Source organism: Saccopteryx leptura, chromosome 5 (assembly GCF_036850995.1).
Source record: "Saccopteryx leptura isolate mSacLep1 chromosome 5, mSacLep1_pri_phased_curated, whole genome shotgun sequence".
NCBI lineage: Eukaryota > Metazoa > Chordata > Mammalia > Chiroptera > Emballonuridae > Saccopteryx > Saccopteryx leptura.
The window spans coordinates 181500489-181518956 of NC_089507.1; the positions used below are offsets into that span (position 1 = coordinate 181500489).

At 40.8% G+C, this 18468-nt stretch overlaps 1 protein-coding gene across 1 annotated transcript in view; it reads right to left on the minus strand.

Moving 5' to 3' along the window:
• The window catches only part of DSTN (destrin, actin depolymerizing factor), a 45209-nt gene that overhangs the window by 2219 nt on the left and 24522 nt on the right, over positions 1-18468 (minus strand). The window contains exons 2-3 of the mRNA XM_066387096.1: positions 5175-5482; positions 1027-1103 (exon numbers count right to left, since the gene is read on the minus strand). Coding sequence (XP_066243193.1) covers positions 1027-1103; positions 5175-5482 — 385 coding nt within the window. The remainder of the gene's footprint in view (positions 1-1026; positions 1104-5174; positions 5483-18468) is intronic.

Here is an 18468-nt window from a genome sequence, read left to right on the forward strand (position 1 = left end):
CCAACCAGTGAACACATTTCTGGGAATGGCCCACCATCACCACAAAGGCATGGAGCACCTGACAAGGCCTGAACTACACGGCAGCAGTTCCACAAAAGAAAGCAAGGATTTCATTTCCTAAGTAAAACAAGCAAGGTGAACCTGTTCCACTACAGGAATGTAAAAATCAGTCACAGTACACAAACAACAAAAACCACACTGGGCCACACCCTTGTGACCTTGGCTCGCCCAGCTGTTTGGCGCTCGCCATGGCAGGAAGGAGGCAGGGCAACCTCTGAGACTGAGCTCACACAATCCAGATGATCTCTCATTCCACAGCTGAGAGAATCAAGGCCCAAGGAGATTAAGCGGTTTTGGTCAAGATCACACAGCAGTTAGATGACAAGCGTAGCCCACACTGCGGGCCTTGGGCACTTGCCCCATGCTCTTTCCGTCATACCAACATTTCCTCCTGGTCGGAGACAGTCAGTATGGTCAGGCCGTCTCATCAGGATCCCAATCACCCAGTGGGCAAGTCAAACATAACAGCCAGCTCAAGGAGGGAACTTTCCTTTGAATACAGATGAGACAATTACCTAAAGTCATACTATTCCAAAGTTAAAGCTCGAGATAAAAGTATCCTTTCTCATTTATAAGCATTTCCTTTTACGACTTTGTTATGTCAACTATACTCAAAAGGCAAGAGCAAATTTATCATTTAGTATGACCAATGTAAACCAATTAGTCTCCATCTGTTATGTGAGAAACTTGGCAGTATCTCAAACTAGTCTGAAACCAGCCTGAACAAGTGACCTGCACCACTGTGGAAAGAACAGGTTATTAAAAATGGGCCATGCAGACCCAAAGTGACCAGCACAAGGCAGAGGACACATGGAAACCAGGTGCAAGCTTCTGGGCTTTTCCTCAAAAGATGCAGTACTTCCCTTCTTTGTGCCCAAGGCTCTCCAAAGAAAGTAAGGTGCTTTACAGAAAAGATGTGCCCCATCACCACCCCGCTAAATATCTGGAGGTAAATCTGGACCATACCTTGAAATTTCTTTTTGATTGCATCCTTGGAGCTCGCATAGATCATTTTACTTTTCAGAGGTGCTAGCTCTGGTGCCCTGGATAAAGAGATGCCAAAAAATGAAAAACGTGGTTTAGAGAAAGTATAATTTATACCGCGTTAAACATTTATGTCAGTGACAGGGGAGGATTCTTAAAATATACTGGGAGACTTTTTCTGACTACACAATTTTTCTATTTTCCCAGTTCCTAAGCAAGAACTGTTATGGGTGGGCATACACAGAATAGCTCAGGCTGACTTGGTGGGAAAAACATACAGAACCAGCGATTTAAAATCAGATTAATGGAACCAGAATAAAAGAACCAACACTGACTGGATAATCCACTGTATTGCGTAATTCGTTTTCTTTAAAATACATCAAAAATTTCTTTTTATCAATAAAGGCTTAAGGCCCTGGCATGTTGGCTCAGTGGTAGAGTGTTGGCCCAGCATGTGAATGTCCCGGGTTCAATTCCCAGTCAGGGTAACAGGAGAAGTGACCATCTGCTTCTCCAACTCTCCCATTCCCCCTTCTCTCTCTCTCTCCTCCTCTCTTCTGCAGCCATGACTTGATTGGTTGGAGCATATCAGCCCCAGGTGCTGAGGATGGCTCCAAGGAGCCTCCACCTTAGGTGCTAAAAATAGCTCAGTTGTAAGCATGGTCCCAGACTGGCAGAGCATTGGCCCCAAACGGGGATTGCCAGGTGGATCCTGGTTGGAGCCCATGTGGGAGTCTGTCCCTCTATCTCCCCTCCTCTCACTTGGAAAAGAAGAAACAAATTAAGTAGAAAATAAATGGTTGAGTTTAAGGCTAACAACAACCATCTTTATATAAGGTTTTTAACCCCTTCTGGTTGGAAAAAGTTTCAAAATCTAGAGAAGTACAGAAAAAATCAAGTCTCTGCCACCCTGAATCAAGAAATGCTAGCAATTTTAGCAGTTTTGCTTCACATTTTCTTAAAAAGAATATATTTCAGATAAAGTAAAAGTTCCCTTCTTACCCGCAAATTCCAACCACATTGAGTACTTGTGTTTTCCATCTTAGTCTCGCATAATAAAACATGTTAGAAGGACTTCTTTTTTAAAGTTTAATAGCAATTCAGCAATAGCTATGCCTTAATTGTCAGTATTACTACTACCCTATATTTACAAATATGTTTGTGCTGGCCCCATCTTGAGTGAATACTGGAAGCAAAGCATATGCTGTACCACTTTCTTCACCAGCAATATTGAAAAACAACAAATACTTACAACTGACAGAAAAATCCCATCCTATTCAAATTGCTACCTGTGAAAGCACCATTCACGACGACACCCCACGATCCGGCCCTACTTCCACTCTGTACTCCCAAGATACCCAAGGGTAGATGGAGTGTCAATACTTTTAAGCACTTAACGACTCCACTTTGCTGTCGTTCTTCCAGGATGTTCCAGTCCTCAACACCAGGGCTGGCACTGGCCTGGCCTCTCTACCCTCCTACAGCAGGCAGAGGTCCTGTTCTGGGCACCAGGACAAGGGCAGTCTCTGTGTCCCTCAGATGCTTATCCCTTCCAACTCTAAGGTCCAAGGAAGGAAGTGCAGCCTTAACAATAACCCCAAGTCTGGTAGATGTTTGAACTGCAAAGTTAAGTGGGTACTTTCCTTATGCAAAATAGGTCAGGGACAGGAACAAGTAGTCTCTGCTCTGATTTTACTCTAAACAGATTTTTAAAACACTTTAATTAAGGGCTGTTCCCTGGGCCCTTTAAACAGAGCTTGTTATGAAACACTTCTAAGAGTTTTACCTTTTCTTTAAAAAAGCAATAGTGGAATATAAAACATAGCACTAACACTAAAATTCCTTCTTTTTAATAAAGGATGATTAGCACTGTTAATATTATAAAAATTGGGGTAACACTGCAAAGAAAATAACAGAATGGGTTAAAAGTAGGTTTGTTTACAGTTGTTCGTATGGAAAAGAATACAGTAATTAATAAATAATAATACAAGAATAAACTCTATCCATTTTGCATCCCACAACTGTAAACCTACTTTCCCCTTCCCTGTATTCATCAATAAAATAGCCAAAGCCTTGCCCTGGCTGAGTAGCTCGTTGGTCATCTTGATACACACACCAATATTGTGGGTTTGATCCCTGGTCAGGACATATACAAGAATCAACCAGTGAACGCATAAATAGAAGGAACATCAAATCAATGTTTCACTCTCTAAAATCAATCAATAAAAAAAAAATTAAAAGCCTTACCAAATATGTTTATCATAAATTGAAAAAAATTTTTAACGGCCAAAATCTTTACTTAGCTACCATATCTGTCACTCAGCTATAAATCCCAGAAAACCAGGGACTTTACCTGTTTTAGTCATAGCTATTTTCCCAGGCTGTAACGCAATACTTGGCATGTAATAGAAACTAAGTTTAATGAATGCACCTTCACTCAAATCAGGAATATGCTCCTCTGTCTTATTAACTACTGTATGTATGTATGTATGTATGTATGTATGTATGTATGTATGTATGTATGTGGATGTATATGTGTATGCATGCAGCTGCCAGGCTTGCAGAACAGTAAGCTGCCCTACCTAATACAGGCACCCAGACCTCCTATTTATACTCCTCATAGCATCTTGGTGTGCAAGAGGCTTGGTCGAACGAAACTGAGGTGTGATCTAGTGTTACATTCCTTTAAACCAGAGTGCTTCTGATTTCCCAGTCCCACACCCCAAGCTACTGGTGGCACACAGCTAAGAGCTAGGAACCCCCTTGCCTTGCCCTGGCTCAGGCCAAAGTATCAAGAGGATCCTTCCTCACCCCAAATCAGAGGCTCTTACTACTTTCCTTTCCCCTTGGAAACTGGAAACAGTCTCACTATGTAAGGATTCCATATCAAGCAATGTAGTATAATTCAATTAAACAAGGAATACAGGAGTGACTTGTAATTCACGCCTAATCTCAAATATTAACTTACTTGAAAGACTAGCATAAACTTGTTTAAACAGCCTTTGAAGAAAAAGATCATATAAATCACTTTATAACACTTCTTGACTATTCAGAACACTTTCTGTAATGATGGAAATGTTCTATATCTGTGCTATCCAAGAACGTGTCCACTCATCACATACGGCTACCGAACATGGGAAATGTGTCAATTCAACTAAGAAGACAAATTGTATTTAATTTTTTATATCTAAATAGCCACAGTGGCTAGTGGCTACCCTTATGGACAGCGTGGACGCTGAGCAATTACATTTGGAGGCAACGATAGTACCAACTTCAAAAGTAGCAAACCAGGCCCTGGCCGGCTAGCTCAGTGGTAGAACATCATCAGCCTAGCTCAGCTGTGCTCAGTTGTAGAGCGTCGGTCCAGTGTGTGGAAGTTCCAGGTTTGATTCCCAGCCAGGGCACACAGGAGAAGCGCCCATCTGCTTCTCCACTCTTCTCCCTCTCCTTCTTCTCTCTTCCCCTCCTACAGCCAAGGCGCCACTGGAGCAAAGTTGCCCCAGGCGTTGAGGATGGCTCCATGGCCTCCACCTCAGGCACTAGAATGGCTCCGATTGCAACGGAGCAATGCCCCAGATGGGCAGAGCATTGTCCCCTGGTGGGCGTGCCAGGTGGATCCCGGTAAGGCGTATGTGGGAGTCTCTCTGCCTCCCCGCTTCTCACTTCAGAAAAATACAAAAAAAAAAAAAAAAAAGCAAATCACAGAGGCACAAGTAAAGAAAGTACTAAAAAAGTAGGCAACTTGCTCCTGGAATTGCAAGTTAGAGAAGGATTCTGGTGAGATAAACGTTCTTCTCAGTATTCTAGGAAGAATTTTCAGAAATTTTAGCTTACAAGGAGTTGAGTATGCATAGAAATCTACACCTGCCCCTTCCACCACCAAAATAACTACTGAAAGTCATCTTTCAAGTAAACAAGAGTAGTTAAAATTTAGCTTTGGTCCCACAAACATCAATCCACCTAAGACCTTACCTTCTGAAACTTTGTAAATAAAAATCAAATGGCAATGACTGTAGACAGCTTGACTGAAAATTACTCTGGTCCCAAGAACCAGTTCTCTAAATGCTAAGCAAACAATGAAATTAACTCTTGAGTTTTAAGAAAGGCTCATTATTTTTATCACTGCTTACCACAAAAAAAACATCAACTCCTCCTTTCTGGATTCCTTGGTTTCAAAGCTTGCATCATACAAAGCATAGCGGCAATCTTTCTCAGGAAGCATTCCCACAAAATGCTTGAAAGGATCGGTTATGGTTACACCAACATCTCCAACCAAGATCTCTTTGCCTTCTTCTACAATGATGCATTTTTTGTCTGCACTGAGGCAAAAAATGACAGCCTTCTTTCTTTTCTTGATTTCTTCTGGTGTGGAGCACTTTCTAACTTTCATATCATAAAAAATGCGACACACTTCATCAGCAACTTGCACTCCTGAGGCCTATAATGAGAAAAGGAAGTCAGAAAGAGGCTTATAATTTTTATTGTGCCAAACATAAGACATTACGTAACTTCTAGTCATCGGCTGGCATATACTTACAATGTTTAGGGTATACTTATCACCTAATAGGGAAACAGGAAGAGCTGAGCTGCAATCACTAATTTCAGTCACTGAACTTTTACAAGATTACATATACAAGTCACTTATCACCATTTATGTGGGAGGTAAGGGAAGAGGCATCTATGCAGCCCCTCCTACCTGAAAACCTGAAAAAAGGTACTTTTGAGGTGCTGGATTATTTTCTTCTTACAGAGGTTGCTTAGAACCCTGACTAGGGGTAGTCATCTTCCCAGTTTGGTTATTAATACTGTCCTAAATTCTTTTCATAATGCATAATATAGATGATCAGAGTGGTTGGGTTAGAAAAATTCCATTCCTATGGTACAGCTTTTGCTAATAGAATTCTAAGGTCTTTGTTCTACTCAAATTTCAAAATTATGTGATTAATATTCAGTAACATAAGTCACATGCTTTTATTTTTTTGTGTGTGTGTGGTTTTTTTTTACAGAGACAGAGAGTGAGTCAGAGAGAGGGATAGACAGGGACAGACAGACAGGAACGGAGAGAAATGAGAAGCATCAATCATTAGCTTTTCACTGCGCGTTGCAACACCTTAGTTGTTCATTGATTGCTTTCTCATATGTGCCTTGACCGCGGGCCTTCAGCAGACCGAGCAACCCTTTGCTTGAGCCAGCGACCTTGGGTTCAAGCTGGTGGGTTTTTGCTCAAACCAGATGAGCCCGCGCTCAAGCTGGTGACCTCGGGTTCTCGAACCTGGGTCCTCTGCATCCCAGTCCGACGCTCTATCCATTGCGCCACTGCCTGGTCAGGCAACAGTCACATGCTTTTAAAATTTCACTTAAGACTACAGTTCTTCTATGTGGATTAAATGTATTAATAAACTTTTATAGTACAAAATGTCAGCCATTTGTCAACTAATTCATGCACTAAATATGGTTTTGTAATTAAAAATAATTTCACTTAAAAAAAACCCTCCAAGCTTTAAATAAGACTGTTAAGGCCCTGGAGGTTGGCTCAGTGGGTAGAGCATCGACCCAGCATGCAGACATCTGGGTTCAATTCTCAGTCAGGGCCCAAAAGAGAAGCAACCATCTACTCTCTCCCCATCCTTTCCTCCCCTTCTCTGCCTCTTCCCGTCCCACAGCCAGTGGCTCAATTGGTTTGAGCATCAGCCCTGGGTACTGAAGACAGTTCAGTTTGTCTGAGCATCAGCCTCAGGTGCTGAGAATAGCTCAGTTGATTCCAGCATTGCCCCAGACAGGGGTTGCTTGGTTGATCTGTCTCACTAATCTCCCCTCTTCTCACTTTAAAAAAAAAAAAAAAAAGATTAAGAGAGTAGATCTTAATTGGTCCCACCACAAAAAGAAATGACAATTAATGATGAATAGAGGTGTTAGCCTAATGTACGATGACAACCATACTGCAATATACTTTAAATATCAAAACACCACCTTTTACATCTTAAACTTATATCAATTATATCTCAATTTTAAAAAAATAAATAAGAAAATGTTTACTGCTATAACAAAGAGTAGCTTAATTTGGGATTATACTGACCGGAAAAATAAACCTTTTACCATGTTATATTTGCTACTCTGAGATGAGAAAGCAATTACATAAGATCGTTTTCCTTTTTAGTTACACAGACCCTGATAGCAAAAGCTCTAAAACAAGTTTTTAAATCATCTTCTTTAAGAAATATGCTATTTATATTAACTTTACTATATCTATAATTTTTGTATGTTTCATTAACTACTTTGGTTTGCATGTTAGCTTTTCTAAAGCAAGAATTTATATTTAATAGAAATACTAAACAATGCAAAAATATTAATGATAACCAAAATAATGTCAAGTAATTTGATTAAGAAATAAAAACACGTGAGATAAAAAGATTACCCATACACTGGGAAAAAACATTTGCAACTCATATATCCAATAAGGAACTTGTATCTAAGCTATACAAAGAACCCTGATAACCCAACAGTAAAAAAGACAAGTAAACCTATTTAAGGAACTTGAATAGACATTTCTTCAAAGAGATATAAAAAGTGAATAAGCACTTGGGGAAATGCTTAGTCATCAGGGCAGTATACAGCAAAACCACAAGAGCTACTATTTTATACCCACCAAGATGGGTGTAACACAAAAGGGAATAGCAACAAATGTTGGTGAGGCTGTTGAAAAACTGGAATCTTTATACAGTGCTGATAGAACTGTTAAGTGGTGCCACCGCTTCAGAAAACAGTCTGGCAGTTGCTCAAAAAGTTAAACATGCAGTTAACACCTAGCAATGCCACTCTCCTAGTTATATACACAAGACAAATGATAATGTATGTTCACACAAAAACTTGTACATAAATTTTCATAGCAGCATAATTCATAACAGCCAAAAATTAGAAAAAAAACAAATGTGTATCAACTGATGAATGAATAAACAAAATGTGGTACATCCACACAATGGAATATAATTCAGCCATAAAAAATGAGGTACTGATACATGCTACAAGATGGATAAACCTCGAAAAACGCTACACTAAGTAAAATAAGCCACACATAAAAGGCCGCATCGCATGATTCTATTTCTATGAAATGTTCAAAACAGGCAAATCCATAGACAGGCAGAAGATTAGTGGTTTTTAGGAGCTGAGAGGAGAGAGGAATGGGGAGTGGCTACTAACTGATATGGGGTTTCTGTTGGCAACAAAATGTTACAGAATTTGATAGCAGTGGTGGATATACAATTCTATAAATATACTGGATCCCAGAATTTACTTAACATTAAGTTAACTAGGACTAATTTATTATATTCATTAAAAGAGCTGTAATACGCTTCAATCCTATCTAAGCTAATACACATTTTGTTTATAAATGAACATTCCACTCTAAAATAAAGTGGTTAATACAGCAAATTAATACTAAAAATTTACTTCAAAAGCTACTCAATCTTATGACTTTCCTACTTTTAAAAAGCACTTTTTAAGCACCTTTTAGTAGTAGTATTGTTCTGATCTTTTCATAGTTCATCTGTGTTCAACAAGTTAAGAATCATTATTCTGCTGTTTTGAACAGAGGTAAATATATAACGAAATAGTGAATAACTAAAAACAGACCCCAATTCCTCTAACTTCCAACTCTATAATGTTGATTTGTTAGTCACACTTGTCCAACCCACTTTGAAACAATGAAGGCAGTATATAAAGCCTTATATCCAACCAACTGATATTTTATCTGTCAACATCCAAGTGAAGTGTCTCAAACACTTTAAATTCTGACTTGGTAATTAATCAAATTAATCATATACCAGTAATTGAAAACAGAAAAGAAAACGTATTCTGCAATTATAATGTAACTATCTCTGCCAAATCAAGCTATAACTTACAAGTATCTTAAAAAGCCTGAGTAAGAACTCTGGACGTTTTCTATCAAAACTGATCTGTGGAGGTCTCTGATGAGGAGACACTTCTGCTTGAAGATGGTGAAGGATTAACTGGCAAAGACACTGGAAATAGGAAGGGTACTCTTGAGACAGTTATAAATATATAAGAAAAGCTCTGAACTACAGCAGAGGAGCTGAAAACAAACAAACAAAAATCCAAGGATATTTCAAAGTAAAACCAGTGTAACTAAATGAAACATAAAGAAGTAGCATCAAAGACCCAAGATTCCCTAGACTGGTGATTGGTGTATACACCCATTGTATATACTGATTGTGGTATATAAACAGAAGGGGGAGATGGGTACAATGTGACATGTTAATTTTGAAGAATGTGCAAGACATCTAGGTAGAGATTTCAACTGGAAATATAAGCATGGCTCTAATAGGTATTTTGGTCTACAGTCAATACCACGGAGGTACCATTAAGTAGTGAAACAAAAACAAACAAAAAAACAAGTTAAGGGGACTAAAAAGAAGGAAGAAAAAAGCATCCTAGAAACCACAAGAGGGTATTTTGAGAAAGAAGATCATCAATACCAAAAACTGCCAAAGTTTGAGAATGCCTGAAAACAGACAACTGGGCTTGGCAGTTGGGCCTCTGAGCATTTCAGGAGACTGGAGGAATGGGGTGGAAATCCAGGGTAATGGGCTGCGTGTGAATCCACAGGGAACAGAAGAGGTGGAAACACAGGAGGGTGAGGGGAAGAGTGAGTGTTAACCATGGAAGCTGTCTTCTTACCAGGGAAATTTCCACCATAGTAAAATAAGTTTAAGAGCTCTTGAGGGAACAATAGAAATAAAGCCAAAACACTAAGAAAAAAACACAAAAACCTAATACAGAGTACTTTTCAAAAATTTATTTATTAATTCAGCGTGGGGTGGGGAGAGAAACATCAATTTGCTGTTCCACTTATTTATGCATTTATTGGTTGATTCTTGTACGTGCCCTGACCAGGGATCAAACCCACAACCTTGGTGGTATCAGAACAATGCTCTAACCAACTGAGTTCCCCAGCCAGGACTATTGAGTATTGTCAGACACTCCTAAATCACAAAATTTAATGAGAAAGTATTATTTTATTCTTACAGATTTGAAAACTGAGGTATAGAAAGATGAAATAATGTGGCCAGGGTCACTAAAATCCTGGTAGTTCAGGATGAGATCTGAACACATGCAATTTGGCTCCAGAACACTCATAACCACTCATAATTAAGCGACAGAACTCTAAAGAGACTGAGGGGATGCAGAGCACAGATGTCCTACTTTCCTCTAAAATAGGAAGAGGGAGGGTAACAGTTGGAGGAAGGAAAATGTACTGCTAAAAATCGTGCTTAACAGGCTCTATTTTCTCTGTGAAGTATAAACCAGAAGTTTGAGGGCATTAATATAGATTTAGAATAGCTGTTATGGGGGTGGGGGGTCCAAAGGGAATCAATCACCCAAGGACAAGCAAAAGGGCTCTGAAGACATTAAAAGTTATCGGCTGAGGTCAGAGGGTGATGGTAGACAATCCCGGGGGGAAGCAGATGCTGACAGCAGGATGGCGGTACAGGTGGAAAGGAAGGACTCGGCATTATCTCTAGGAGATTTTATCCAAGCTTGAGGGTTCAACTGTCTAATCCCAATGACTCAAACATTGTTCAGGCATCTGCTTTTCTAAGTTGCAGCCTTTACACCCAATTTCCTACCAAACATCTTCCGCTGGATGTCTCAAGGGATCTAACCCTCAGCATATCCAAAGTCCTCTTCTAGTCAGTCCTCCTTTCTTAGGAAGATTTTTTCATATTTCATCTTTTTCTAAGATATCACCAGCCTAGTTGCATAAGCCCTAAACCTGAGACATCCTTAACAATTCCTTCTCCTTCCCCTCATTAGCTTTTTGGATCCTCACATATTTTTCCAAGACATTCAGAACTCTCCCTCTGTTGCCAATCTCCTACCCAAGCCACAACTGCCTGTTATCTGAACTGTTACAGTAACTTCCCAAGTGGCTGCAGGAGGGGTGAGTGAGAACAGGATGCCTGTGTACCACACTTTTCCTCTTCCTGGGCACAAAATAAGACTACATTTCCCAGCCTTCCTTGAAAGTTCATATGACTGGGGGCCATAGGACTGAGCTCTGCTCAGCAACAGGCAGACACCATGATACAAACCACCTTCAGGCCTGGATCTTTGAAAGTGATCTACCTCCACCCTCCCCTGACAAGATCACCTCAGTGAACACACTTCTAGAATAGAAGAAGGCTTCCCAACTCTGCTGTACTCTACAGGACAGAGATAAATTTAAACTGTGTTAAGCCAATGAAATTTGGTATTTAATTATAGCTGTTCAAATATGCACAACAGACTGCTCATGCCCACTGCTGAGCTCCCTCTACTCTCCATTCATTCTCTACATTGCAGCCACAACTCTGAAACACAAATCCTATCTCCATGTTCACAACTTTGATGGTTTTCCACTGATCTAAGGTTAAAAGCAGTAATAATTCTTTAGCATGCATGATCTGACTCTACTCACCTTTCCAGCCTTATCTTATACCACACATGCTCTTCAACCTCACTGCCTAGGCCTTCTTTTAGTCCTATTTGCCATTCTCCTTCTCACCAGATGGCCTTTGCTCATACTATACACTTTGCTTGGATAGCACTTTCCTACCCTTCTCTGTCTGATTCACTTTTCAGATCTCAGCAAGTAAGTTTTCTGGGTCAAAACCAGGTATCTCTATCCCACAGCACTTAACCAGTTTCAGCGTTCTCTCTTTAAGATTATTTAATCATTGTCTCTCCCAAATAGGCTGTTTCATAAGACTGTAAGTTTCTTAAGACAGACCGTGTCTTACTTGTTCACTATTGTGTTCCTCTGAGAAAATCAAAGATGAATCAAACTTCCAATGCATATTATTTGCCTAATGGAGAATATAAAAACAGCACACACAATCTTCAAAACTTGGTAAAACTATTATTCCTTGGTAAACTCCAATGGAAGGAAGTTTAAAGAAGACAGAGATGAAGTTAAGGGTAAGGGAAACACAGGTAGTCAGGGAAGTTGTCAATGGAAACTGACTTAAAGCATTCTAGGACAAGGGGAGTGACGGGATGAAAAGACAGTCCTGACAAAGGGAGCCTGGCCCATACAATATGAGAGGAGGATAAGAATGCAGGAAATTGAGACATGAACTGGGTTCAAGATGAAGAGACCACAAATAGCAGGCTCAGGAGTTTGGAGGCACAGGATATTTTTAAAAGAAAAGTAAGCTGACCAGCTAAAAGACTAATTCAGAAAGCAAGGCAAGAGGTGATCAAGGCCTTCACTAGGGTAGTGGGAGCAGTACAAGGAAGAGGACTGGGTGCTGATAGTGTGTAGGAACATTGGTGCTTGACAACCACTGGCTGGAGAGGGATGGTGGAAAGGAAGGAGTCAGATAAAGTGGTTAGTTTGGTGATCAAGAGGCTGATTAATATCACTAAATGCTCCTTTTCTCTCTTCATTCCATTGTGGTGGCTTCAGAGTTGTTGATATTAGAGAAATATGGTTCTCTATATTCTCCATTATAATGATATTCTCCATTATAATGATAAATTTTGCCCATGGAAAAAAGAAATCCACCAGGTAAAGTGTATATTAGACTCACTATAATGCATAAATATGCTTAAATTTGTCACACCTCAATTCACTTAGTATATCCTTGAAATAGCACTGATATGGAAGATTAAACAAATGATCCCTAAATTCTTGACAATAATTTTTATAAGATAAAACTAACACCATGAGGACAGACTGAGAAAGCGGGGAATACTGCTCCTATAGCTGGCCCCACACTGCTCAGAGCCCCTCTTTTCCTAACCTCTAAGCACCAATACAGCTCCTCTCAATAAACTGGTAGTTCTTTCCCTTTGATTCTAGGGGGTGACCTGGAAAACTAGGATAAAGTTAGTGGATTGGAAAGAAGATAAAATAATCCTTAATTAACTATAGTTTATCAACATACTGAAGGCCAAAAGAAGCTAACTTGAAATCAAAGCACCAGAATTATGAGAGCAACCAATCCATCCATGCTTCTCCACTAATTAGCTGTGTTACCTTGGGCACGTCATTTAACATCTACAAAGAAAATTAGTTCCTTGAAATAGGTACAGCACTAGACCAGCTTATCAAGTTTTAAAATGCACAGGAATCACCTGAGGAGCTTGTTAAAATGCAGATTTCACAGATTCTGATTCAGGAATCTGAGGCAGTCTGAGATTTTGCATTTCCAATAAGTTCCAGATAAAAATCACCAAAATGTAGTTCTAAAATTTTATGAAATACAATAAAATCTTAGCTCAACATCTATTTACTCTTTTGCCTATCAAAGTCAGAGTAGTTTTTGTTCCACAGACTGCTAATAAAGCCTATGTATAGGTCCTCTCTCAAAATGATGTTTGAAGTAAAATAAAATAAAATATATAGCATTACAAAAGCCAGTTATGCTGAAATATAGAGTTCATCTATGATGATGATGATGATGCGGAATTACTGAAGAGTATTAATTTTGGTGGACTTATTATCACAAAGAGACATTATGGTGGAGGCGGCACGATGGCGAAGGAGCAGGCGGACATACCAACTTCTACTTCCCAGAACCAAAATGGATTACAACTTAATTTTAAGAAAAATCATCTGGAAAAAACAACTTTGGACTAAACTAAAAGGACTCTTTATCCAAGGATCACTGAAGAAGCCACACTGAGACTGGTAGGAAAAGCGGAAACGCGGAGAGGGCTGCCCAGCTCCCGGGAGCAAGTAGCGGCCCGGAGGAACTTGCATGCTACTGGGATTTCACCTGAGAGGGGAGGGTCCTGAGCCCCAGGACCAAAACCACAGCCTGCAGCCCCAAACCCTAGAAGAGGCATACGGACAGTATTTAGCTGCAAAACAAGCCAGGATACTGTTTGCGAGAAAGACACAGATTTTTCAGACCCAGGATTCATCTTAAAGGGTCCGCACAGAACACCTCTCTCACAACCACTTACCCGGGGCTCCGGGGGACGGGGAGAGCTGAGATGACTGGAGCAGCAGGAAGAGAATGTAATCTAGGAGGCACAGGGAGAAACACTTTGAGGGACAGCCACCATAAACCCTGGGCTGAGTCACTCCCCAAATCTAAAGTGAGTATTTTTCCTGGAACCAGCAATACCAGCAAAGGGGAACAGGTTACCAGCCAAACAGAAGCTCTCCTGCTGCAGTCAGAACAAAGAATTGCTTAGAAACAGGGAGCCATCAGTGATACAGTATTGAGTGCTAAGGTCTGAGCTGCATTGCCCCCCCCCCCCCCACGTACACTGCTGAGTACTTGCAGGAGAGCAGGTGGTGGCGGGATGCAGGAGTGTGGTCCCCTCGGCAGGGGTACAGGCTAAGAGTGGCCGCAGCAGCAGAAGGGGCACACAAAAGCAGTCAGACCCGCACCTGTGGGGCAGGTGTGTGAGAGCAGTCCCACCCTCAGGGGCAAGGTGAAAGTTGAGACTTGCAGCTGGGTGCAGGAGTGCAGCCCCGCCTATGGGGCCGAGGCTTGCACGCCAGTGCACGAGCGCAGTCCCGCCCTTGGGGGCGGGGTGGAGGCAGGGGCCGGCCAGGGCTTGCAGCCCAGGCACGTGAACACAGTCCCACCTCGCTGCAGCAACAGGCCGGCACCAGCAACACCCGTGCCCGAACGCCGGAGGCAGCAGCAGAGGGGGTGGTGGGCCTGCAGACAGACCACACCTAGGGAACACAAAGGCCATACCCATTGAACTCCTGTGGCCACACCCTTTTTATACACAGACAAAATGGGAAGGCAGAGAAATGCAACACAAATGAATCAACAAGAGAAATCCCCAGAAAAAAGATTTGAATGAGAGAGAAATAACCAAGTTACCAGATGCAGAGTTTAAAATAATGATTGTTAGGATGCTCAAAGATCTTAGAGCAACAACGGATGGACATAACAAGCACCTAAATAAAGAGATAGCAAGTATAAAAAAAGGACATTTAAATAATAAAAAAGAGCCTGACCAGGCAGTGGCACAGTGGATAGAGCGTCGGACTGGGATGCACAGGACCCAGGTTCAAGATCCCGGGCTCGCCGGCTTGAGCGTGGCTCATCTGGTTTGAGCAAAGCTCACCAGCTTGGACCCAGGGTCACTGGCTTGAGCAAGGGGTTACTCGATTTGCTAAAGGCCCACGGTCAAGGCACATATAAGAAAGCAATCAATGAACAACTAAGGTGTCGCAACCAAAAACTAATGATTGATGCTTCTCATATCTCTCTCTGTTCCTATTCCTGTCTGTCCCTGTCTATCCCTCTCTCTCTCTCTCTGTAAAAAAAAAATCATAAAAAAGAATTAGTCAGAAATGACAAATACAATATCAGAAATGAAGATCACACTGGAAGGAATTAAAAGCAGGATGGAATGAAGCTGAGGATTGAATCAGCGATTTAGAGGACAAGATAAATGAAAGCATGGAAGCAGAGTAGCAAAAAGAAAATAGGATCAAAAAGTCTGAGGAAATTCTAAGAGAGCTCTGTGACAACATGAAGAGAAATAACATCCACAGCATAGGGGTTCCTGAAGAAGAAGAGAAAGAACAAGGGATAGAGAATCTGAAGAAATCATAACTGAAAACTTCCTTAAATTGATGAAGGGAAGTCACACAGTTCAAGAAGCACAAAGAGTTCCATTAAGGATGAACCCAAAAAGGCCGATACCAAGACACATTATAATTAAAATACAAAAATTAAGATATAAAGAATACTAGAAACTGTAAGAGAAAAGCAATCTATTACCTACAGAGGAGCCCCCATAAGAATGACATCTGACTTCTCAACAGAAACATTAGAGGACAGAAGGGAATGGCAAGAAATATTCAAAGTAATGCAAAACAAGAGCCTACAATCAAGACTTCTTTATCCAGAAGGCTATCATTTAAAATTGAAGGAGAAATAAAAAGTTTTCCCAGACAAAAAAAAACAAAACAACTCAAGGAATTCATTACAACCAAACCAATGCTACAAGAAATGTTAAGGGGCATGCTGTAAACAGAACAAAGAAGGGGAAAAACAATCTAGTAAAAGAGGAATACAGTTTTAAAGAATAAAATGGCAATAAACAACTACATATCAATAATAACCTTAAATGTTCCAATCAAAAGACATAGGGTATGATAAACCATCAGCCAACATCATATTAAATGGCATAAAACTGAGGATTTTCCCTCTTAAATCAGGAACAAGACAGGGTTGTCCACTGTCTCCACTCTTATTTAACGTGGTGCTAGAAGTTCTGGCCAGAGCAATCAGACAAGACAAAGAAATAAAAGGCATCCATATCGGAAAAGAAGAAGTAAAGGTATCACTTTTTGCAGATGATATGATCCCATACATCGAAAACCCCAAAGACTCCACAAAAAGATTACCAGAAACAATAAACCAATACAGTAAGGTCACAGGATACAAAATTAATATACAAAAGTCCATAGCCTTTCTCTATGCCAACAATGAAATATTAGAAAACGAACTCAAAAAAATATTCCCCTTCACGACTGCAACAACAACAACAAAAAATACCTAGGAATAAACATAACAAAGAATGTAAAAGACCTATATAACGAAAACTACAAAGCATTGTTAAGGGAAATCGAAAAAGATACAATGAGATGGAGAAATATTCCTTGTTCTTGGATAGGAAGAATAAATATAATCAAAATGGCCATACTACCCAAAGCAATTTATAAACTTAATGCAATTCCCATCAAAATTCCAATGATATTTTTTTAAAGAAATGGAACAAAAAATCATCAGATTTATATGGAACTATAAAAAACCCCGAATAGCCTGACCAGGTGGTGGCGCAGTGGATAGAGCGTTGGACTGGGATGCAGAGGACCCAGGTTCGAGACCCCGAGGTCGCCAGCTTTAGCACGGGCTCATCTGGTTTGAGCAAAAACCTACCAGCTTGAACCCAAGGTCGCTGGGTCCAACAAGGGGTTACTCGGTCTGCTGAAGGCCTGTGGTCAAGGCACATATGAGAAAGCAATCAATGAACAACTAAGGTGTTGCAACGCGCAATGAAAAGCTGATGATTGATGCTTCTTATCTCTCTCCGTTCCTGTCTGTCCCTCTCTATCTCTCTCTCTGACTCACTCTCTGTCTCTGTAAAAAACACATACATACAGGCCCTGGCCGGTTGGCTCAGCGGTAGAGCGTCGGCCTGGCGTACGGGGGACCCGGGTTCGATTCCCGGCCAGGGCACATAGGAGAAGAGCCCATTTGCTTCTCCATCCCCCCCCCTCCTTCCTCTCTGTCTCTCTCTTCCCCTCCCGCAGCCAAGGCTCCATTGGAGCAAAGATGGCCCGGGCGCTGGGGATGGCTCCTTGGCCTCTGCCCCAGGCGCTAGAGTGGCTCTGGTTGCGGCAGAGCGATGCCCCGGAGGGGCAGAGCATCGCCCCCTGGTGGGCAGAGCGGCGCCCCTGGTGGGCGTGCCGGGTGGATCCTGGTTGGGCGCATGCGGGAGTCTGTCTGACTGTCTCTCCCCGTTTCCAGCTTCAGAAAAATACCAAAACAAAAACAAAAACAAAAAAAACACATACATACATAAATAAATTAAATTAAAAAAAAAAGAGTTCTCTTAAAGAAAAAAAACAAACAAAAAAAGACCCCGAATAGCCAAAGCAATCCTAAGGAAAAAAAATGAAGCTGGGGGCATTACGATACCTGACTTCAAACTATATTATAGAGCAGGGGTCCCCAAACTTTTTACACAGGGGGCCAGTTCACTGTCCCTCAGACAGTTGGAGGGCCGGACTATAAAAAAAAAAACTATGAACAAATCCCTATGCACACTGTACATATCTTATTTTAAAGTAAAAAAACAAAACGGGAACAAATACAATATTTAAAATAAAGAACAAGTAAATTTAAATCAACAAACTGATCAGTATTTCAATGGGAACTATGGGCCTGCTTTTGGCTAATGAGATGGTCAATGTGCTTCTCTCACTGACCACCAATGAAAGAGGTGCCCCTTCCGGAAGTGCGGCGGGGGCCAGATAAATGGCCTCAGGGGGCCGCATGCAGCCCGCGGGCCGTAGTTTGGGGACCCCTGTTATAGAGCCATGACAATCAAACAGCATGGTATTGGCAGAAAAATAGACACTCAGACCAATGGAACAGAATAGAAAGTCCAGAAATAAAACCATATATATATATATATATATATATATATATATATATATATATATATGGTCAAATAATTTTCAATAAAGGGGCCAACAACACACAATGGAGAAAAGAAAGCCTCTTCAACAAATGGTGCTGGGAAAACTGGAAAGCCAGATGCAAAAGAATGAAACTCGACTACAGCTTGTCCCCTTGTACTAAAATTAATTCAAAATGGATCAAAGACCTAAATATAAAACCTGAAACAATAAAGTACAAAGAAGAAGACATAGGT